General features: G+C 38.4%; 1 protein-coding gene across 5 annotated transcripts in view; it reads right to left on the minus strand.

The window, feature by feature from the left end:
• Trpm (transient receptor potential cation channel, subfamily M) overlaps window positions 1–23501 on the minus strand; it is a 235099-nt gene that overhangs the window by 49759 nt on the left and 161839 nt on the right. For all 5 annotated transcript variants that reach the window (XM_070091119.1, XM_070091118.1, XM_070091117.1 and 2 more), the window contains 6 exons: window positions 21613–21754; window positions 20633–20804; window positions 17782–17912; window positions 6642–6769; window positions 3180–3384; window positions 1–169 (listed from right to left, as the gene is read on the minus strand). In XM_070091119.1, the coding sequence (XP_069947220.1) occupies window positions 1–169; window positions 3180–3384; window positions 6642–6769; window positions 17782–17912; window positions 20633–20804; window positions 21613–21754 (947 nt within the window). The remainder of the gene's footprint in view (window positions 170–3179; window positions 3385–6641; window positions 6770–17781; window positions 17913–20632; window positions 20805–21612; window positions 21755–23501) is intronic.

Here is a 23501-nt window from a genome sequence, read left to right on the forward strand (position 1 = left end):
CATATCCTTTGAGCTCTTCATAGACCTCTGTCTCAAGATCATCATCAGCTGCTTCATGTGCAAGAGCCTTGAAGAGTTTAGCTGCCACAAGAGCCTTGGCAATTGCTTCTTCACCATGTTGCCACATCAACATTGCCATGCCTTGTCTTTTAGTTAACACTGCCCATACCTAGACATAGAAGAGAATAATCAGCAGAAAAACAAGAAGTATACACAGATAACTCGCACATAGAAGAGAGAAGCTTATGATGATGTTTTGGTCCAACTTGGACTGCTTACAAGTCACACATTGGACCAAAATGTTGTCACAAGTTTCTCTCTCCTATGTGCGGATTGTGTATTGTTCCAGTCACAGTACTGTGCATTTTTGTAATTTATGAAGTATACATTACTAAGCATATATGTGAACAGTATTTAGATAAAGGTAGGGAAATTTTTATTGCATTTATGGATTTAGAAAAGGCATATGATAGAGTGGGTAGGGGATCAATGTGGCAGATGTTGCAAGTGTGTGGAATAGGTGGTAGATTACTAAATTCTGTAAAGAGTTTTTATGAGGATAGTGAGGTTCAGGTTGGGGTGTATAGAAGAGAGGGAGACTACTTCCCAATAAAAGTAGGTCTTAGACAGGGATGTGTAATGTCACCATGGTTGTTTAGCCCTTTGATGGTCGACAGGCCCTCTCTGAGATTCGTTCTCAGGGTCGGCCAAATTTAAAAAAAAAAAAAAATTCTTGTGAAAAGATAGAGAATCTTTTCCCGATCATAATGACACCAAAAGTATGAAATTTGATGGAAAACTTACGGAATTATGCTCTCGCGAAGTTAGCAGTTTCGGCGATGTTTACACATCGGCGATTTTGCCCACTTTGAGCCCCATTTTTGGCCAATTCAACTGTACTAGTCGACAAAAAAATGAATATTTCGCTAGAACTCCATTTTTTCTATCGAATGAGTGCAAGAAACCACCCATTTACCAATTTCAACTATCCAGTACAGTGGTCAGAATTTAGCAATTTTGCCAATTTCACACAAATTTCAAAAGATGCCAATTTCCGAATAGGGTCCAGAATAAACAAGAAAGACATTCCTGGCACTAAAATGACATTTCCTCTGTTCATTAGTCACGTCTCAAGGCCCCTCTTACATTCTTTTGCTTTCCACTTTGAATTTTTATTCTCACAAAAAATAGAAGATTTACTGTTACGCAGACTACTGCATTAGTGTAAAAAATGGTATAAATAATATTGGCGCACTTGCAAAAGAATATTAGACTCACCAGTTGACGCGTATTGGACGCTTGGCATGATTTGTTTACTTTTGAACTTTGGTAATAATTGAACATTTCTGCTACTTTGAGCTCAATTTCAAGGTACTTTTCATTGTAAAACCAGTCAAAATCATCTCAATTTCTGTAATATGTCTTCCATTCTATAAAATGAGACCAGGAAAACTAGAATACAACAATAAATACCATACAAAAATACAGTGCAAAGTCGCTGTTTTATTCCAAAAAAACGGTCAAAGTTTTTTTTTTTTCTCATTATGCACTGTGTGCTGCAGGATTTTTTTTATACTGTGCACACTGACCACATAGACCCATTCTTTCATATGTAGGCCTACCAGCTTTCTCCCACTAGATTTGAGGGCGCTAAAATTTAGGCGTACTAGTACGTCAAAAACCCTGGGTCGTAAGCCGTACTAGTATGGCCGAAACCCTCAAAGGGTTAATATATTTATAGATGGGGTTGTAAAAGAAGTAAATGCTAGGGTGTTCGGGAGAGGGGTGTGATTAAATTATTGGGAATCAAATACAAAATGGGAATTGACACAGTTGCTTTTTGCTGATGATACTGTGCTTATGGAAGATTCTAAAGAAAAACTGCAAAGGTTAGTAGATGAGTTTGGGAGTGTGTGTAAAGGTAGAAAGTTGAAAGTGAACATAGAAAAGAGTAAGGTGATGAGGGTATCAAATGATTTAGATAAAGAAAAATTGGATATCAAATTGGAGAGGAGGAGTATGGAAGAAGTGAATGTTTTCAGATACTTGGGAGTTGATGTGTCGGCGGATAGATTTATGAAGGATGAGGTTAATCACAGAATTGATGAGAGAAAAAAGGAGAGTGGTATATATTTTTGAGGTATATATTTTTTTTTTTTCAACAAGTTGGCTGTCTCCCACGGAGGCAGGATATATGTGGAGACAAAAAACGTTATCTATGGAGGCAAAGAAGGGAATGTATGAAAGTATAGTAGTACCAACACTCTTATATGGGTGTGAAGCATGGGTTGTGAATGCAGCAGTGAGGAGGCGGTTGGAGGCAGTGGAGATGTCCTGTCTAAGGGCAATGTGTGGTGTAAATATTATGCAGAAAATTCAGAGTGTGGAAATTAGAAGATGTGGAGTTAATAAAAGTATTAGTCAGAGGGCTGAAGAGGGGCTGTTGAGGTGGTTTGGTCATTTAGAGAGAATGGATCAAAGTAGAATGACATGGAGAGCGTTTAAATCTGTAGGGGAAGGAAGGCGGGGTAGGGGTTGTCCTCGAAAAGGTTGGAAGGAAGGGGTAAGGGAGGTTTTGTGGGCAAGGGGCTTAGACTTCCAGCAGGCGTGCGTGAGCGTGTTCAATAGGAGTGAATGGAGACGAATGGTTTTTGGGACCTGACGATCTGTTGGAGTGTGAGTAGGGTAATATTTAGTGAAGGGATTCAGGGAAACCGGTTATTTTTATATAGCCGGACTTGAGTCCTGGAAATGGGAAGTACAAAGCCTGCACTCTAAAGGAGGGGTTCGGGATATTGGCAGTTTGGAGGGATAGGTTGTGTATCTTTATATGTATATGCTTCTACACTGTTGTTCTGAGCACCTCTGCAAAAACAGTGATTATGTATGATGAGGTGAAAGTGTTGAATGATGATGAAAGTATTTTCTTTTTGGGGATTTTTTCTTTCTTTTTGGGGTCACCCTGCCTTGGTGGGAGATGGCCGACTTGCTAAAAAAAAAAAAAATTACTAAGCACAAATTCAGGGGAATCCAGTGTAAGTCTATCATGAAGTTGCTAAGAATTAGTGATTTTAAGCAATTTAATAAATCAAAGTGTTTCTTCTTTCTTGGGTCACCTTCCCTCGGTGGGAAACACCGATGTGTTAAAATAATAATAATACTTATTTTTTTTTACTCACCAAGAGTTCGCTGAAAGGATAATCAAACTCGAATTTGGAATGCAGCTCCCCTGGACTTAAGTAGGACTTCGGAGAATTAGTGGGATTCTTCTGAAGGAGACTCTTACTAGCCTGAAAAATGCTACTGTTGTTACGGAGGAGCCGTGGAGATTTCATCATTGTGTTTTCATAAACTGTGCGGAATTTCTTACGCGTGTAATATGATCTGAAAATGAAATTTTTTTTAAATAAACTTACAAGGCATTTCTCCATTTACTGTAAAACACATTTTATTAATTTTAACACAAAGTGAAGCATCCAAAACATTCTTAAATCCAAAACCTGTGAGTTTGTTTTAAATATGATTACCAAAATATCTGAATTCTTCCTTTCTGTCTAGCCTTTTGCCTATTGAAAAGTCATCTCACACAAACTTTCAATTTTTATAATTTGACATATCTGATGAAACTTATTTAATTACTATCAAAATGAGGTAAAAACTGATGGACAAAGCAAAACACTGTTTATTGATTAAATGAAGCTACTTAACTAAATAGTGCTATCTATTTAACTATCTTTCAGTTTGTTCCCTCATGTTTCACTTTCTAAAGTGAGATATTAAGAAATAAGCCTGTAAATCAAAGGATTATATTTATTATCGATTATTATTATTATTACAATCATAATTAAGTGCTAGACCCACTGGGGTTCTTATTGAGTAAATGAAAGACCATTGACCTGACTCCATGCGAGGTGAGCACATTATGTAAAATCCAGGAGGAAGTTTGGAAGAACACTTCGTTTTAAGAACAAAAATGCACAATACAGTGACTGGAACAATACATAAATAATCCACACATAGAGAAGAGAAACTTATGACGACTTTTCGGCCCATCTTTGACCATTTATAAAGTCCAGTGACTTTGTAAGTGGTTGAAGATGGACCAAAACATTGTTGTAAGCTTCTCTCCTCTATGTGTGGGTTTTTTGTGCATACTTCTTCTTAAGAATGATTGATGTCACCTTAAAACACAGAGCTCTTTATTTTGAAGTGTTTAAAATCTACATTTTAATTAACTTAATACATTATTAAGCCATTCAGTTAATTTAGTGGTAATAAAGAAGAGTTGTCAAAGAAGAGGTAATACGTTTTTTTGTCATTACAGTATTCATTATTGTAGTCTGTGTTATTGTTCAGAGCTTTAACAGCCAGAGCCATATGACTCATGATAAATGATTTAGAGAAGTAACAGGATAATGAATATGACACTTGGGCAATACCTGGGCATCTTTATTGTGAAAATGTTTCACCACAAAGTGGCTCACTGTAAATAAAGCTAAGATTTGCATAACTCACTGCAATTGTTATCAGGTATGGATGTTTGAATGGTTCACTGCCTTCCTAACTTGTTCAGCTATCACTATCAAAACTTTGGGTCCAAGTCCCTGGACCCATTATGTACCTCTGTAATCTTTTTGACTACCACCCACAGCATAGGTATGAGGTGCATAATAAAGATATTAAATTAACACAGAGTGGCTTCTGTATTAGATTGAGGAAGCCACTGGATGGCAAAAGTTACCACACTAAATATACCCAAGTGTTGCATCATATGAATCCTGGTAGATTAGTCTTTCTCAAAGGAATCCATATATGTCCTGTGTTCTAAAGGTATAAAGAAAGAAACTAGTCCATCTTAAAATACTATGACAAGCACCAAAGAGTACATAGAGTACAAATCATTCACTTATTGCAGTAAACATTAGTGGCAGAGATTTTTATTCATGTGATGTAAACAGCAGATGACTACATCTTATATGTACGAGTGACTGCTACATCCAGCATATGACCCTCATTGCAGGACCAATTAAGAGGAACAATTACAGGAGTTAAGAGGAACAGTATAGGTAGTAGGTTGGTAGACAGCAACCGCCCAGGGAGGTACTACCGTCCTGCCAATTGAGTGTAAAACGAAAGCCTGTAATTGTTTTACATGATGGTAGGATTGCTGGTGTCCTTTTTTCTGTTTCATGAACATGCAAGATTTCAGGTATGTCTTGCTACTTCTACTTACACTTAGGTCACACTACACATACATGTACAAGCATATATATACACACCCCTCTGGGTTTTCTAATATTTTCTTACTAGTTCTTGTTCTTGTTGTTTATTTTCTCTTACCTCCATGGGGAAGTGGAACAGAATTCTTCCTCTGTAAGCCATGCATGTTGTAGGAGGCAACTAAAATGCCAGGAGCAAGGGGCTAGTAACCCCTTCTCCTGTATATATTACTAAATGTAAAAGGAGAAACTTTCGTTTTTCCTTTTGGGCCACCCCGCCTCGGTGGGATACGGCCGGTGTGTTGAAAGAAAGAAAGAAAGAAGAGGAACTGATAAAACAAAGGCAAAGCAACTTCAAGTCTCCCTGCAACTGGTTGCTACAAGTTTTTTTAGTACTACTGGATCTCAGCAGCACTGAGATCCAGTAGCAGGGGTTCCATTGCAGACAAGGAATGCATCATTACCTAACCATCAGTTAGGAAATATTTGTCAGGAAACAGGACAGTTGTTTCTTGATGAGGGTTTTAGTCACATGATGACCCACAGCTGGAGCTTTTGTTCATCTCATAGAGGTCTTCCGCTGGCTTACCCCTCCGCCCCTTTAAAAATTATAGTTAGTGCAAAAAATGCACCACTGGAGTTACTTAGTCTCATTACTATTGATTCCCATATGGAATGTGTGACCTGGTATGCTGAGATGGAAAGGAGAGAGGAGAATTTGCTGATGCTCCAAGCCAAAGAATAGCCGAGACACAAATACGTATTGCACGCATATGAAGATAGGCATGCAGGACAAGGGCCACCTGCAGACTGTAAACAGGTCCTGAACAATGAAGGTGAAATGCTATAATAAATGACAAGCAGGCACGAAGATAAATATTTAAATCAAAAACAGTTTAATATCTGGCAGAAATAGTGGAATCCCTGATCCTGATTCCACCCCAAAGAACTCTCAAAAACATTTATTCTAAATGGTAACGAACTGGCAACAAATTGGTAGAGATGTGCAATCTTATACCTTGTTACTGTATATCACTGCATTCTTTCAGCTATTAGAGGAGTATTACGACTGACTATAACCTCCCTAAATAACTATATGTAATAATAAACTACTTTAAAATATATTTTTTATCTATTTCTTTATTCATTAATTTAAGAGTTGAGGTAAGGGAAGAAACCACAGGTTAGAACCTCCTTAATCTCCTTCTTAGTGATTAATTCCAAAAAATAAAAACACAAATAGAGGATGATAAGATTGCAGCGAGACCTCAGGTGACTTCAGGAATAGTTGAAAAATGGTTGCTGGAGTATAACCACAGAAAACAAACAAAAAAAAAGTAGCTATGTGATGAGAATGGAAAAATCAAAAAAGACAAATTATTTACAGTTGCAACAATAATAACTACCAAATATTGTACCCACCTATATGCACCGCCCATTAATTTATTGACAACAAGGCCGATGTCTATTAAGGTGTAGCGGTAATCACGAGGTATATTCTTTTTCACATCACGGATTATGTACCGCAATGTGTTAGATGGCCCACATTTCTGAAAAATACAGGAACTGTAGAAGTAAGAGTCAATTACAGTATTCTAGGTGACATAGACTTGATGCAAGTTAAACTTGTGCATCAAGCACAAAAACTGACAAGAATGAGATCAGGTGTGAGAGAAGACAGAAGTGAAGCAGAATGATTTAACAATAATCAAAATTTATGATGTTAAAATTTAAGTGTGCCCAAAATGCTCTGCATGCACACCTAAATGTCATCCATCTCTGTACAACGAGTGCATCATGCTGAAATAAAATTATTATTATTATTGTTGTTGTTGTTGTTGTTTTTTCAACACAGTGGCTGTATCTCACCTAGGCAGGGTGACCTAAAAAGATAAACAAGTTTTTCTTTTTACAGGAGAAGGGGTTACTAGCCCCTTGCTCCCAGCATATTTGTTGCCTCTTATGAAATGCATAGCTTAGGAAGATTATTATTATTATTATTATTATTATTATTATTATTATTATTATTATTATTATTATTAAGACATGAAATTGTAATACCACAATTGCAAACAAACTATGGAATGGGTGGTGGATTTAAACTGCACCCGTTATGTGGTTTGATTAATGTATTATTTTCTTCTTATGTTCTTCCCTCAACACCTACACCCAGAAGGGTTTATAGCTTTCCATGAAATTAATATTTTTTTTTATTTTTTTATTAACACACTGGCTGTTTCCCACCAAGGCAGGGTGACCCATTAATAATTCTGTGTTCCTTTATTTTAGCTATAAGATTCAATACAAAAAACTATATAGAACATTCATGATGCCATAACCAAACCAAATTATTTCATGCATAAAAGTTCTAATGTATATTTACATATCTTCTTTCAACACACCGGCCGTATCCCACCAAGGCAGGGAGGCCCAAAAAGAAAAACGAAAGTTTCTCTTTTAAATTTAGTAATTTATATGGGAGAAGGGGTTACTAGCCCCTTGCTTCCGGCATTTTAGTCGCCTCTTACAACACGCATGGCTTATGGAGGAAGAATTCTGTTCTGCTTCCCAATGGAGATAAGAGGAAATAAACAAGAACAAGAACTAGAAAGAAAATAGAAGAATACCCATAGGGGTGTATATATGCATGTGCGTGTCTGTGAAGTGTGACCTAAGTGCAAGTAGAAGTAGCAAGACATACCTGAAATCTTGCATGTTTATGCGACAGACAAAAGACACCAGCAATCCTACCAACATGTAAAACAGGTTGTAGGTTGGTAGACAGCAACCACCCAGGGAAGTACTACCGTCCTGCCAGATGACTGTGAAACAGAAACCTGTAACTGTTTTGCATGATGGTAGGATGGCTGGTTTCTTTTTCTGTCTCATAAACACGCTAGATAACAGGGATATCTTGCTACTCCTACTTTGGTCACACTTCACAGACACGCACATGCATATATATACATGTATATATATAAAAGAGAAAAAGGTAGCTTATGAGAGGTTTTTACAAAGCAGAAGTGTTATAAGAAGAGCAGAATATATGGAGAGTAAAAGAAAGGTAAAGAGAGTGGTGAGAGAGTGCAAAAGGAGAGCAGATGATAGAGTGGGAGAGGCACTGTCAAGAAATTTTAATGAAAATAAGAAAAAATTTTGGAGTGAGTTAAACAAGTTAAGAAAGCCAAGGGAAAATATGGATTTGTCAGTTAAAAACAGAGTAGGGGAGTTAGTAGATGGGGAGATGGAGGTATTAGGTAGATGGCGAGAATATTTTGAGGAACTTTTAAATGTTAAGGAAGAAACAGAGGCAGTAATTTCATGCACTGGTCAGGGAGGTATACCATCTTTTAGGAGTGAAGAAGAGCAGAATGTAAGTGTGGGGGAGGTACGTGAGGCATTACGTAAAATGAAAGGGGGTAAAGCAGCTGGTACTGATGGGATCATGACAGAAATGTTAAAAGCAGGGGGGGATATAGTGTTGGAGTGGTTGGTACTTTTGTTCAATAAATGTATGAAAGAGGGGAAGGTACCTAGGGATTGGCGGAGAGCATGTATAGTCCCTTTATATAAAGGGAAAGGGGACAAAAGAGACTGTAAAAATTATAGAGGAATAAGCTTACTGAGTATACCAGGAAAAGTGTACGGTAGGGTTATAATTGAAAGAATTAGAGGTAAGACAGAATGTAGGATTGCGGATGAGCAAGGAGGTTTCAGAGTGGGTAGGGGATGTGTAGATCAAGTGTTTACATTGAAGCATATATGTGAACAGTATTTAGATAAAGGTAGGGAAGTTTTTATTGCATTTATGGATTTAGAAAAGGCATATGATAGAGTGGATAGAGGAGCAATGTGGCAGATGTTGCAAGTATATGGAATAGGTGGTAAGTTATTAAATGCTGTAAAGAGTTTTTATGAAGATAGTGAGGCTCAGGTTAGGGTGTGTAGAAGAGAGGGAGACTATTTCCCGGTAAAAGTAGGTCTTAGACAGGGATGTGTAATGTCACCATGGTTGTTTAATATATTTATAGATGGGGTTGTTAAGGAAGTAAATGCTAGGGTGTTTGGGAGAGGGGTGGGATTAAATTATGGGGAATCAAATTCAAAATGGGAATTGACACAGTTACTTTTTGCTGATGATACTGTGCTTATGGGAGATTCTAAAGAAAAATTGCAAAGGTTAGTGGATGAGTTTGGGAATGTGTGTAAAGGTAGAAAGTTGAAAGTGAACATAGAAAAGAGTAAGGTGATGAGGGTGTCAAATGATTTAGATAAAGAAAAATTGGATATCAAATTGGGGAGGAGGGGTATGGAAGAAGTGAATGTTTTCAGATACTTGGGAGTTGACGTGTCGGCAGATGGATTTATGAAGGATGAGGTTAATCATAGAATTGATGAGGGAAAAAAGGTGAGTGGTGCGTTGAGGTATATGTGGAGTCAAAAAACGTTATCTATGGAGGCAAAGAAGGGAATGTATGAAAGTATAGTAGTACCAACACTCTTATATGGGTGTGAAGCTTGGGTGGTAAATGCAGCAGCGAGGAGACGGTTGGAGGCAGTGGAGATGTCCTGTTTAAGGGCAATGTGTGGTGTAAATATTATGCAGAAAATTCGGAGTGTGGAAATTAGGAGAAGGTGTGGAGTTAATAAAAGTATTAGTCAGAGGGCAGAAGAGGGGTTGTTGAGGTGGTTTGGTCATTTAGAGAGAATGGATCAAAGTAGAATGACATGGAAAGCATATAAATCTATAGGGGAAGGAAGGCGGGGTAGGGGTCGTCCTCGAAAGGGTTGGAGAGAGGGGGTAAAGGAGGTTTTGTGGGTAAGGGGCTTGGACTTCCAGCAAGCGTGCGTGAGCGTGTTAGATAGGAGTGAATGGAGACGAATGGTACTTGGGACCTGACGATCTGTTGGAGTGTGAGCAGGGTAATATTTAGTGAAGGGATTCAGGGAAACCGGTTATTTTCATATAGTCGGACTTGAGTCCTGGAAATGGGAAGTACAATGCCTGCACTTTAAAGGAGGGGTTTGGGATATTGGCAGTTTGGAGGGATATGTTGTGTATCTTTATATGTGTATGCTTCTAGACTGTTGTATTCTGAGCACCTCTGCAAAAACAGTGATAATGTGCAAGTGTGGTGAAAGTGTTGAATGATGATGAAAGTATTTTCTTTTTGGGGATTTTCTTTCTTTTTTGGGTCACCCTGCCTCGGTGGGAGACGGCCGACTTGTTGAAAAAAAAAAAAAAAAAAAAAAATATACATACATCTAGGTTTTTCTCCTTTTTCTAAATACCTCTTGTTCTTTTTTATTTCTTCTATTGTCCATGGGGAAGTGGAAAAGAATCTTTCCTCCGTAAGCCATGCGTGTCGTATGAGGCAACTAAAATGCCGGGAGCAATGGGCTAGTAACCCCTTCTCCTGTAGACATTTACTAAAAAAGAGAAGAAGAAAAACTTTATAAAACTGGGATGCTTGAATGTGCATGGATGTAGTGCGGATGACAAGAAACAGATGATTGCTGATGTTATGAATGAAAAGAAGTTGGATGTCCTGGCCCTAAGCGAAACAAAGCTGAAGGGGGTAGGGGATTTTCGGTGGGGGGAAATAAATGGGATTAAATCTGGAGTATCTGAGAGAGTTAGAGCAAAGGAAGGGGTAGCAGTAATGTTGAATGATCAGTTATGGAAGGAGAAAAGAGAATATGAATGTGTAAATTCAAGAATTATGTGGATTAAAGTAAAGGTTGGATGCGAAAGTGGGTCATAATAAGCGTGTATGCACCTGGAGAAGAGAGGAATGCAGAGGAGAGAGAGAGATTTTGGGAGATGTTAAGTGAATGTATAGGAGCCTTTGAACCAAGTGAGAGAGTAATTGTGGTAGGGGATCTGAATGCTAAAGTAGGAGAAACTTTTAGAGAGGGTGTGGTAGGCAAGTTTGGGGTGCCAGGTGTAAATGATAATGGGAGCCCTTTGATTGAACTTTGTATAGAAAGGGGTTTAGTTATAGGTAATACATATTTTAAGAAAAAGAGGATAAATAAGTATACAAGACATGATGTAGGGCGAAATGACAGTAGTTTGTTGGATTATGTATTGGTAGATAAAAGACTGTTGAGTAGACTTCAGGATGTACATGTTTATAGAGGGGCCACAGATATATAAGATCACTTTCTAGTTGTAGCTACACTGAGAGTAAAAGGTAGATGGGATACAAGGAGAATAGAAGCGTCAGGGAAGAGAGAGGTGAAGGTTTATAAACTAAAAGAGGAGGCAGTTAGGGAAAAATATAAACAGCTATTGGAGGATAGATGGGCTAATGAGAGCATAGGAAATGGGGTCGAAGAGGTATGGGGTAGGTTTAAAAATGTAGTGTTAGAGTGTTCAGCAGAAGTTTGTGGTTACAGGAAAGTGAGTGCAGGAGGGAAGAGGAGCGATTGGTGGAATGATGATGAAAAGAGAGTAGTAAGGGAGAAAAAGTTAGCATATGAGAAGTTTTTACAAAGTAGAAGTGATGCAAGGAGGGAAGAGTATATGGAGAAAAAGAGAGAGGTTAAGAGAGTGGTGAAGCAATGTAAAAAGAGAGCAAATGAGAGAGTGGGTGAGATGTTATCAACAAATTTTGTTGAAAATAAGAAAAAGTTTTGGAGTGAGATTAACAAGTTAAGGAAGCCTAGAGAACAAATGGATTTGTCAGTTAAAAATAGGAGAGGAGAGTTATTAAATGGAGAGTTAGAGGTATTGGGAAGATGGAGGGAATATTTTGAGGAATTGTTAAATGTTGATGAAGATAGGGAAGCTGTGATTTCGTGTATAGGGCAAGGAGGAATAACATCTTGTAGGAGTGAGGAAGAGCCAGTTGTGAGTGTGGGAGAAGTTCGTGAGGCAGTAGGTAAAATGAAAGGGGGTAAGGCAGCCGGGATTGATGGGATAAAGATAGAAATGTTAAAAGCAGGTGGGGATATAGTTTTGGAGTAGGTGGTGCAATTTATTTAATAACTGTATGGAAGAGGGTAAGGTACCTAGGGACTGGCAGAGAGCATGCATAGTTCCTTTGTATAAAGGCAAAGGGGACAAAAGAGAGTGCAAAAATTATAGGGGGATAAGTCTGTTGAGTATACCTGGTAAAGTGTATGGTAGAGTTATTATTGAAAGAATTAAGAGTAAGATGGAGAATAGGATAGCAGATGAACAAGGAGGCTTTAGGAAAGGTAGGGGGTGTGTGGACCAGGTGTTTACAGTGAAACATATAAGTGAACAGTATTTAGATAAGGCTAAAGAGGTCTTTGTGGCATTTATGGATTTGGAAAAGGCGTATGACAGGGTGGATAGGGGGGCAATGTGGCAGATGTTGCAGGTGTATGGTGTAGGAGGTAGGTTACTGAAAGCAGTGAAGAGTTTTTACGAGGATAGTGAGGCTCAAGTTAGAGTATGTAGGAAAGAGGGAAATTATTTCCCAGTAAAAGTAGGCCTTAGACAAGGATGTGTGATGTCACCGTGGTTGTTTAATATATTTACAGATGGGGTTGTAAGAGAAGTAAATGCGAGGGTCTTGGCAAGAGGCGTGGAGTTAAAAGATAAAGTATCACACATAAAGTGGGAGTTGTCACAGTTGCTCTTTGCTGATGACACTGTGCTCTTGGGAGATTCTGAAGAGAAGTTGCAGAGATTGGTGGATGAATTTGGTAGGGTGTGCAAAAGAAGAAAATTAAAAGTGAATACAGGAAAGAGTAAGGTTATGAGGATAACAAAAAGATTAGGTGATGAAAGATTGGATATCAGATTGGAGGGAGAGAGTATGGAAGAGGTGAATGTATTCAGATATTTGGGAGTGGACATGTTAGCGGATGGGTCTATGAAAGATGAGGTGAATCATAGAATTGATGAGGGGAAAAGGGTGAGTGGTGCACTTAGGAGTCTGTGGAAACAAAGAACTTTGTCCTTGGAGGCAAAGAGGGGAATGTATGAGAGTATAGTTTTACCAACGCTCTTATATGGGTGTGAAGCATGGGTGATGAATGTTGCAGCGAGGAGAAGGCTGGAGGCAGTGGAGATGTCATGTCTGAGGGCAATGTGTGGTGTGAATATAATGCAGAGAATTCGTAGTTTGGAAGTTAGGAGGAGGTGCGGGATTACAAAAACTGTTGTCCAGAGGGCTGAGGAAGGGTTGTTGAGGTGGTTCGGACATGTACAGAGAATGGAGCGAAACAGAATGACTTCAAGAGTGTATCAGTCTGTAGTGGAAGGAAGGCGGGGTAGGGGTCGGCCTAGGAAAGGTTGGAGGGAGGGGGTAAAGGAGGTTTTGTGTGCGAGGGGCTTGGACTTCCAGCAGGCATGCGTGAGCGTGTTTGATAGGAGTGAATGGAGACAAGTGGTTTTTAATACTTGACGTGCTGTTGGAGTGTGAGCAAAGTAACATTTATGAAGGGGTTCAAGGAAACCGGCAGGCCGGACTTGAGTCCTGGAGATGGGAAGTACAGTGTCTGCACTCTGAAGGAGGGGTGTTAATGTTGCAGTTTAAAAACTGTAGTGTAAAGCACCCTTCTGGCAAGACAGTGATGGAGTGAATGATGGTGAAAGTTTTTCTTTTTCGGGCCACCCTGCCTTGGTGGGAATCGGCCAGTGTGATAATAATAAAAAAAAAAAATGTAAAAGAATTACAGGTTTTCGTTGTACACTCACTTGGCAGGACGGTAGTACCTCCCTGGGCGGTTGCTGTTTACCAACCTACTACCTAGGATATTTATATATATATATTCTTTCTTCTTTCAACACACTGGCTGTATCCCGCTGAGGCGGGGTGGCCCAAAAGGAAAAACTAAAGTTTCTCCTTTTACATTTAGTAATATATACAGGAGAAGGGGTTACTAGCCCCTTGCTCCCGGCATTTTAGTCTCCTCTTACAACACGCATGGCTTATGGAGGAAGAATTTTTTTCCACTTCCCCATGGAAGTAAGAGGAAATAAACAAGAACAAGAACTAGAAAGAAAATAGAAGAAAACCCAAAGGGGTGTGTATATATATATGCTTGTACATGTATGTGTAGTGTGACCTAAGTGTAAGTAGAAGTAGCAAGACGTACCTGAAATCTTGCATGTGTATGAGACAGCAAAAAAAAGACACCAGCAATCCTACCATCGTGTAAAACAATTACAGGCTTCAGTTTTACACTCACCTGGCAGGACGGTAGTACCTCCCTGGGCGGTTGCTGTTTACCAACCTACTACCTAGGATATTTATATTTCTTTCTTTCAACACACCGGCCGTATCCCACTGAGGCGGGGTGGCCCAAAAGGAAAAACAAAAGTTTCTCCTTTCACATTTAGTAACATATACAGGAGAAGGGGTCACTAGCCCCTTGCTCCTGGCATTTTAGTCACCTCTTACAACACGCATGGCTTACGGAGGAAGAATTCTGTTCCACTTCCCCATGGAGGTAAGAGGAAATAAACAAGAACAAGAACTAGTAAGAAAATAGAAGAAAACCCAGAGGGGTGTGTATACATATGCTTGTACATGTATGTGTAGTGTGACCTAAGTGTAAGTAGAAGTAGCAAGACGTACCTGAAATCTTGCATGTTTATGAGACAGAAAAAACACCAGCAATCCTACCATCATGTAAAACAATTACAGGCTTTCATTTTACATTCACTTGGCAGGATGGTAGTACCTCCCTGGGCGGCTGCTGTCTACCAACCTACTACCTAGGATATTTATATATATATATATATATAGTAGATGGGGAGAGGGAGGTATTAGGTAGATGGCGAGAATATTTTGAGGAACTTTTAAATGTTAAGGAAGAAAGGGAGGCGGTAATTTCATGCACTGGCCAGGGAGGTATACCATCTTTTAGGAGTGAAGAAGAGCAGAATGTAAGTGTGGTGGAGGTACGTGAGGCATTACGTAGAATGAAAGGGGGTAAAGCAGCTGGAACTGATGGGATCATGACAGAAATGTTAAAAGCAGGGGGGGATATAGTGTTGGAGTGGTTGGTACGTTTGTTTAATAAATGTATGAAAGAGGGGAAGGTACCTAGGGATTGGCGGAGAGCATGTATAGTCCCTTTATATAAAGGGAAAGGGGACAAAAGAGATTGTAAAAATTATAGAGGAATAAGTTTACTGAGTATACCAGGAAAAGTATACGGTAGGGTTATAATTGAAAGAATTAGAGGTAAGACAGAATGTAGAATTGCGGACGAGCAAGGAGGCTTCAGAGTGGGTAGGGGATGTGTAGATCAAGTGTTTACATTGAAGCATATATGTGAACAGTATTTAGATAAAGGTAGGGAAGTTTTTATTGCATTTATGGATTTAGAAAAGGCATATGATAGAGTGGATAGAGGAGCAATGTGGCAGATGTTGCAAGTATATGGAATAGGTGGTAAGTTACTAAATGCTGTAAAGAGCTTTTATGAGGATAGTGAGGCTCAGGTTAGGGTGCGTAGAAGAGAGGGAGAATACTTCCCGGTAAAAGTAGGTCTTAGACAGGGATGTGTAATGTCACCATGGTTGTTTAATATATTTATAGATGGGGTTGTAAAAGAAGTAAATGCTAGGGTGTCCGGGAGAGGGGTGGGATTAAATTATGGGGAATCAAATTCAAAATGGGAATTGACACAGTTACTTTTTGCTGATGATACTGTGCTTATGGGAGATTCTAAAGAAAAATTGCAAAGGTTAGTGGATGAGTTTGAGAATGTGTGTAAAGGTAGAAAGTTGAAAGTGAACATAGAAAAGAGTAAGGTGATGAGGGTATCAAATGATTTAGATAAAGAAAAATTGGATATCAAATTGGGGAGAAGGAGTATGGAAGAAGTGAATGTTTTCAGATACTTGGGAGTTGACGTGTCGGCGGATGGATTTATGAAGGATGAGGTTAATCATAGAATTGATGAGGGAAAAAAGGTGAGTGGTGCGTTGAGGTATATGTGGAGTCAAAAAACGTTATCTATGGAGGCAAAGAAGGGAATGTATGAAAGTATAGTAGTACCAACACTCTTATATGGATGTGAAGCTTGGGTGGTAAATGCAGCAGCGAGGAGATGGTTGGAGGCAGTGGAGATGTCCTGTCTAAGGGCAATGTGTGGTGTAAATATTATGCAGAAAATTCGGAGTGTGGAAATTAGGAGAAGGTGTGGAGTTAATAAAAGCATTAGTCAGAGGGCAGAAGAGGGGTTGTTGAGGTGGTTTGGTCATTTAGAGAGAATGGATCAAAGTAGAATGACATGGAAAGCATATAAATCTATAGGGGAAGGAAAGAGGGGTAGGGGTCGTCCTCGAAAGGGTTGGAAAGAGGGGGTAAAGGAGGTTTTGTGGGTGAGGGGCTTGGACTTCCAGCAAGCGTGCATGAGCGTGTTAGATAGGAGTGAATGGAGACGAATGATACTTGGGACCTGACGATCTGTTGGAGTGTGAGCAGGGTAATATTTAGTGAAGGGATTCAGGGAAACCAGTTATTTTCATATAGTCGGACTTGAGTCCTGGAAATGGGAAGTACAATGCCTGCACTTTAAATGAGGGGTTTGGGATATTGGCAGTTTGGAGGGATATGTTGTGTATCTCTATACGTATATGCTTCTAAACTGTTATATTCTGAGCACCTCTGCAAAAGCAGTGATAATGTGTGAGTGTGGTGAAAGTGTTGAATGATGATGAAAGTATTTTCTTTTTGGGGATTTTCTTTCTTTTTTTGGGTCACCCTGCCTCGGTGGGAGACGACCGACTTGTTGAAAAAAAAAAAAAAAAATTAATATTATTATTAATTTAGGGCACTGGAGCACAGATCCACTGTATAGCACTTTGTCTGGATTTTTTGGGTTATCCTAGGTAATTTATACTATGTATGATAACTTGACTTACATGTACCAGTGAGAGAGAGAGAGAGAGAGAGAGATACAGAGAGAGATACAGAGAGAGATACAAAGAGACAGCCACATTCGGTCAGCCAACTACCCACCCACCCATCCAGCCAACCACCCATCCGGCCACCCACCCATCCGGCCACCTACCCACCACCCGGCTGGCCGGCCACCCACCCATCCAGCCAGCCAGCCACCCACCCAGCCAACTACAGACCCGGCCACCTAGCCAGCCAGCCGGATACGTATTACACACGTTCCAGAGTTGTTTCTCTTTACTTAGGGTATAGGTTACACAACATTCTGGCAGGATGACACTACCAGTGGTATTCTCCCATTCCACTGTGTCGACAATACATAAAGATAATAGTAACATATGATACTGTATGCGATGTAAAATTTACAATACATATCACTACCATGTATACATTATATACAGTACATAAATAATTAAAATATAACAATAGAAGTAAATTCTGGTAAAAAGAATGAAATAATGATTGTACATTACATTACAGTATTATGTAGGTAGTTTATATAGGAAAGTTTTGATATTATGCCCTACCCAATATGTCAGCAATTTTCAAAGGTTCGACTTACGTCCATTTCGACTTACGACCGGTTGGTCGGAACCAAGCTTGGTCGTAAGTCGGATGGTAGGTGTATTGACTAATTTGCATGGCACAGTCACCCCATTACTTACTGAATTGTAAAGTTCTTCAAGTCTCTGGATGCTTAGGAATTTATTCATGGTAACGCCTTGCTCTAGTAGTAGTTTGACAAACTCAATGCGATCATTCACTAGTGCGTCCATCATTGCTTGTTCTAGAGCTCCTGCGAAATAAATTTTTTTCATGATGTAATCTCTTTAAAGAATATACAAAATCTTCTTTCTTCTTTCAACAAATCGGCCGAAGCCCACCAAGGCAGGGTGGTCCAAAAAGAATCACAAAAGTTTCTCTTTTTAACAATAGTAATATACACAAGAAAGGGTTATTAGCCCCTTGCTTCTGGCATTTTAGTCACCTCTTATGACATGCATGGCTTACAGAGGAAGAATTCTGTTCCACTCCTCCATGGAGACAAAAGGAAACAAACAAGAACAAGAACTAGTAAGAAAATAGAAGAAAACCCAGATGGATCTATATATATATATGCTTGTACATGCATGTGTAGTGTAACCTAAGTGTAAGTAGAAGTAGCAAGATGTACCTGAAATCTTGCATGTTTCTTCTTTCAACAAACTGGCCATATCCCACTGAGGCAGGGTGGTCCAAAAAGAAAAACAAAAGCTTCTCTTTTTAATTTTAGTAATGTATACAGGAGAAGGGGTTACTAGCCCCTTGCTCCCAGCATTTTAGTCGCCTCTTACAACACGCATGGCTTACGGAGGAAGAATTCTGCTCCACTTCCCCATGGAGATAAGAAGAAATAAACAAGAACAAGAACTAGTAAAAAAATAGAAGAAAACCCAGAGGGGTGTGTGTATAAATGCTTATACATGCATGTGTAGTGTGACCTAAGTGTGAGTAGAAGTAGCAAGATGTACCTGAAATCTTGCACGTTTATTAGACAGGAAAAAGACACCAGCAATCCTACCATCATGTAAAACAAGTACAGGCTTTCATTTTACACTCACTTGGCAGGATGGTAGTACCTCCTTGGGCGGCTGCAATATACAAAATATGACACAAATTGCTTAAGGCATACCTAAAATCTTTCATTCACTGCAAATTTATACTACGGATACTGTATATATGTTGGTAGCATTACCGACAATATGTAAAGTAAAAGGACACAAGTGCAACTAATGTGACATTTTATTGTGGCAGCGTTTCGCTCTCCAGGAGCTTCGTCAAGCCGTTATGGCTTGACAAAGCTAACTAAAAAGAAAATGATTATTAAAAAATACAAATAAAGTGTGACATATCTTTCTGCATTTATCGAATTCTAATTCTCCCAACAAGAATATTTCAGGTAAATCTATTACCTAACATTCTCACTAAACTGCTTGCTACTGTATCTTCACTAGGTGATAGATCAACCAGGTTGTGATGGATACATAGGTCAGCAGGCCATCAGCAGCAACAGCCTGGCTGACCAGGCAAGCATCAGACAAGCCTGGGCCTATCACCAGGCTCCGAGAGTAGAAAAACTCTCAAATCTCATTGAAGGTATATCAAGACCCTTTCAGGGTCTGTGCCGTAGTTCTACAGCTTTGAGTTCTAGGTCCAAACCATAGTTCTACACCATGAGCTCGGCTCACTCAGATGACCTGTGAACGGTAAATTTGGGCCTAGGTATGAGAGAATACATCTATGTTGTAAGTGTGCACCACATAAAACAAATCCTGCAGCACACAGTGCATAATGAGAGAAAAAACTGAGACCATAATTTTGGATTAAAACAGCAATTTTGTGATGCTTTTTCGTATGTTTTTTTTTATAGTTATATTTGCGATTTCTTGGTCTCATTTGATAGAATGGAAGATATATTACAGAAATAGAGATGATTTTGATTGGTTTTAGTAATGAAAATGGCTTGAAACCGAGCTCAAAGTAGCGGAAATGTTAAATTTTTGCCGATGTTCAAGAGTAAATAAATGACGTCACGTGTCTAATGTGCGTCAGCTGGTGGGTCTAATATACTTTCACGAATGTGGTGATATTATTTATACAATTATTACAATATTGCATAACAGTAAATCTTCTATTTTTTGGTGTGAATAAAAATTTATTATGTGAATAAAAAATAAAAATGGAATCTATTTGTAAAGCCTGAAAACAACTAATGAACAGAGGAAATGTTAGTTTAGTGCCAGGAATGTCTGCACTGTTTATTCTAGAGCCTATTTTGAAACTGGAATATTTTGAACTTTGTATTAAATTGGCCAAATTACCAATTTCCTATCACTTTATTGGATAGTTGAAACAGTTGACTTGGTGATTTCTTGTGCTCAATCGATAAATAGAAGTAATACTAGCGAAATGGCTAAGAATTTGGTCGACTGGAATAATTTAATTGGCCTAAAATGGGAGTCAAAGTCGGCAAAATCGCTGATGCGTAAATATCGCTGACGCATCAAAATTCGTGAGAGCATAATTTTGTCAATTTTACATCAAATTTCATACTTTTTGTTCTATTACCTTCAGAAAAAGATTCTCTACCATTTCCCCTTCTCCTGTATACATTACTACTGCCTTGGTGAGATACAGCCAGTTTGTTGAAAAAAAAATTAAGATTTACCACACCACAACCTGTCAAATTTTAAGTAGTGTGTAATCATTAGTATCAGTCAGTCAGAAATGCTCATGCATGCTAGTGGCTTTCTTTGTACTTAACAATACTTTATTACATGTAAACTACACACTGCATACTACACACGAAATATAATTTTGATTTGATTTGATTCGAAGGTAAATTTAGCCACAAGATTATAAAAAATTAATTTTTCTTTCTCAAAAAAAGTCAAGGTCAACCTACTCATGACGTCGGGTTATACTCTAGTTTAAACAGTATTTGTAGGTTCTCGTAACGTCTTCAAAACGTCTTACCTTGAGACCATTCCACATCTTCAATAAAAACATGGGATCTGGCTATGTCCACTCGGTTCCAGGTGAGTGCCAGTGATAGCTGCTCAGGAGGATTGAGACGTTGAGCATGCAACAATGCAGACAGTATACTTTGGTCTAACTCAGAACCTTCTTTCAAACGGAAGACAGTAATCTGTTACAGAATAAATTTATTTTACAATGGAAAGCTACTCCTTAGAGCATTATGAAAAGAATATTTATTCAAAATAAATATGTACTGTGTAATCATAGTCTCATGGACTTTACATTATGTTAAACAATAAATGAATTAATAATATTTAAAACTAAAAAAATACTAAATTTCTAATATAATTTTATCATTCAGCCTATTATCTGGTATATTAAATACATATAGCATGACTTTTTTATATCAACCTAACATCTATTGTATGCTACAAAATTTTAATTTCCTTCTTCTCAAATTGAATCACTTAGAACCAAGAAGGCTCTCATACAACCGTTCTCAATCCTACAACATAAAAGAATAAAAGACAACCATTAATGGCATCTTCTCAAGTACCCTTCTAATGAAATTAGGTGTTCCTCAAGGCAGCATCCCAGGTCCTCTTCTCTACCTTTCCTATATCAATGACTTCTTAAATGCCATCTGTCATCTAAAACCAATGCAACAAAAACTGCAATGTTGCAGCTCAAAAACTGCAATGTATCTCCACCCAATACTTTTCTGTCCAATATAATTAAGCCATTGCCAAGACAGTATCTCTTGCTTTCTCTCATTCTTCTCACTATAGGCTACCAAGTGTCATTAGTTGCTTTTTTTTTTTTTTTTTTAACTGTCAGCCATTTCCAACCAACATAGGGCAACCTAAAGAAATACATACACATTATCATACATGCAACAGATGCCTTGGCAGAAACATGCAGATGTCACAATCCAACAGAGATTAAATGCAAACAGAAAGACTTTAGAAGCTACTTACAAGATCCCTTTTGCGCACGCATTGTAGGATCTCAGCAAAGAGTTTTTCTGCCAGCAATGTTCTGAGTTCAAACACCCTTTCAAGTGCTAAAATAATAGTATCACGATTTGCCTCAATCATATTCAGCCCACTGGAAGCGTATCTGAGAAACAAACTTATGTAAGTTTATATTCAAAACCATTTTATTGTTCATAACTGATAGTAACACACTAATCACTGTCCCCAGAAAACTGAGCAGGCATAAGAAATATACTTCCGCTAATAATATACAATTTGTTGAAGAAGCTTAAGAAAACTTTTCAGTCTATTGTGGACCATTATCAAGTGACAACAGCTGTAGGTGAGTACAGTAACCCCCCATATCCACAGGGTGTACATTCCAAGACCTACCGCGGAAACCCGAAACCACGGATAGTAGTGAACCCTATATATAAACCATTTTTTTTCATTTACACACATACCTATGATAAAGTTTAATTGATAAATTTTGCACACTAAATCGAGAATTAACATTTTTTCACTGATGGGAAGCACTTCACGACTTCTCTTAAGCTTTGAAGAACTGCCAGCATCACTAATTTTACACTCTGGAGAGATTATTAAGCAAAACTAAGGGTTATTTTTGAGCCAGGGTAAACTGCAGAAACTGAACCTGTGGATATGGTGGTTCTACTGTACAAATAATAAGTGCATCTGCCTGACTCTCATGAGGAGGATCAAGTCTCCAAAATGTCTTGCGATGAATATTCCACATGGGTTTAGTGCCTAACATGAATTTAAATATAAAAAAAAGTGTGACTTGACAATGGTCCCAGGATGAAATAACACAACATTTGATGTTTTCTTCTCAAATTGTGAGTAGGCTGTGAAGTGTTCCAGCCACTGTATTGTAACTTCTACTAAAGAAATGAGCTTCAGTGATGATTATTATTACAATAAAAAATAATCGCTAGCTTCAGTGATCATTATTATTATTATTACAATCAAAACTAAATGCTAGCTTCAGTGATAAGACCTACAAGATAATCTGTGAAGATATGCAACAGCTGATCAATGAACTATATTTTTTGGAGAGGAAGTTTGTTGTTAATTTCTAATAAGGTAAAGTTTATGCTTAGATAGAAAGGAAAGAAATATACAGAATAAGTATTGCAAGGAAAGGTAAATATGAGCACTCCATTAAAGAACTGTGATTTTTATACCCAAGGGACAAATAACAGTAAAAAAATATTCAAAAGCTTTATACAATAAAAAAATCAAAGGTAAAACTGACAAATATGAAATGACCTTTACAAGGTTGGTAGACAGCAACCACCCAGGGAAGTACTACCGTCCTGCCAGATGACTGTGAAACAGAAACCTGTAACTGTTTTGCACGATGGTAGGATTGCTGGTTTCTTTTTCTGTCTCATAAACACACTAGATAACAGGGATATCTTGCTACTCCTACTTACACTTTGGTCACACTTCACAGACATGCATGCATGCATGCATGCATATATATATATATATTATGTATATATTATATATATATATATGTATATATATAGATATATATATATATGTATATATATAGATATATTTATTTTATTATCACACAGGCCGATTCCCACCAAGGCAGGGTGGCCCGAAAAAGAAAAACTTTCACCATCATTCACTCCATCACTGTCTTGCCAGAAGGGTGCTTTACACTACAGTTTTTAAACTGCAACATTAACACCCCTCCTTCAGAGTGCAGGCACTGTACTTCCCATCTCCAGGACTCAAGTCCGGCCTGCCGGTTTCCCTGAATCCCTTCATAAATGTTACTTTGCTCACACTCCAACAGCACGTCAAGTATTAAAAACCATTTGTCTCCATTCACTCCTATCAAACACGCTCAAGCATGC

The sequence above is a fragment of the Cherax quadricarinatus genome, chromosome 34, assembly GCF_038502225.1.
Source record: "Cherax quadricarinatus isolate ZL_2023a chromosome 34, ASM3850222v1, whole genome shotgun sequence".
Lineage (NCBI taxonomy): Eukaryota > Metazoa > Arthropoda > Malacostraca > Decapoda > Parastacidae > Cherax > Cherax quadricarinatus.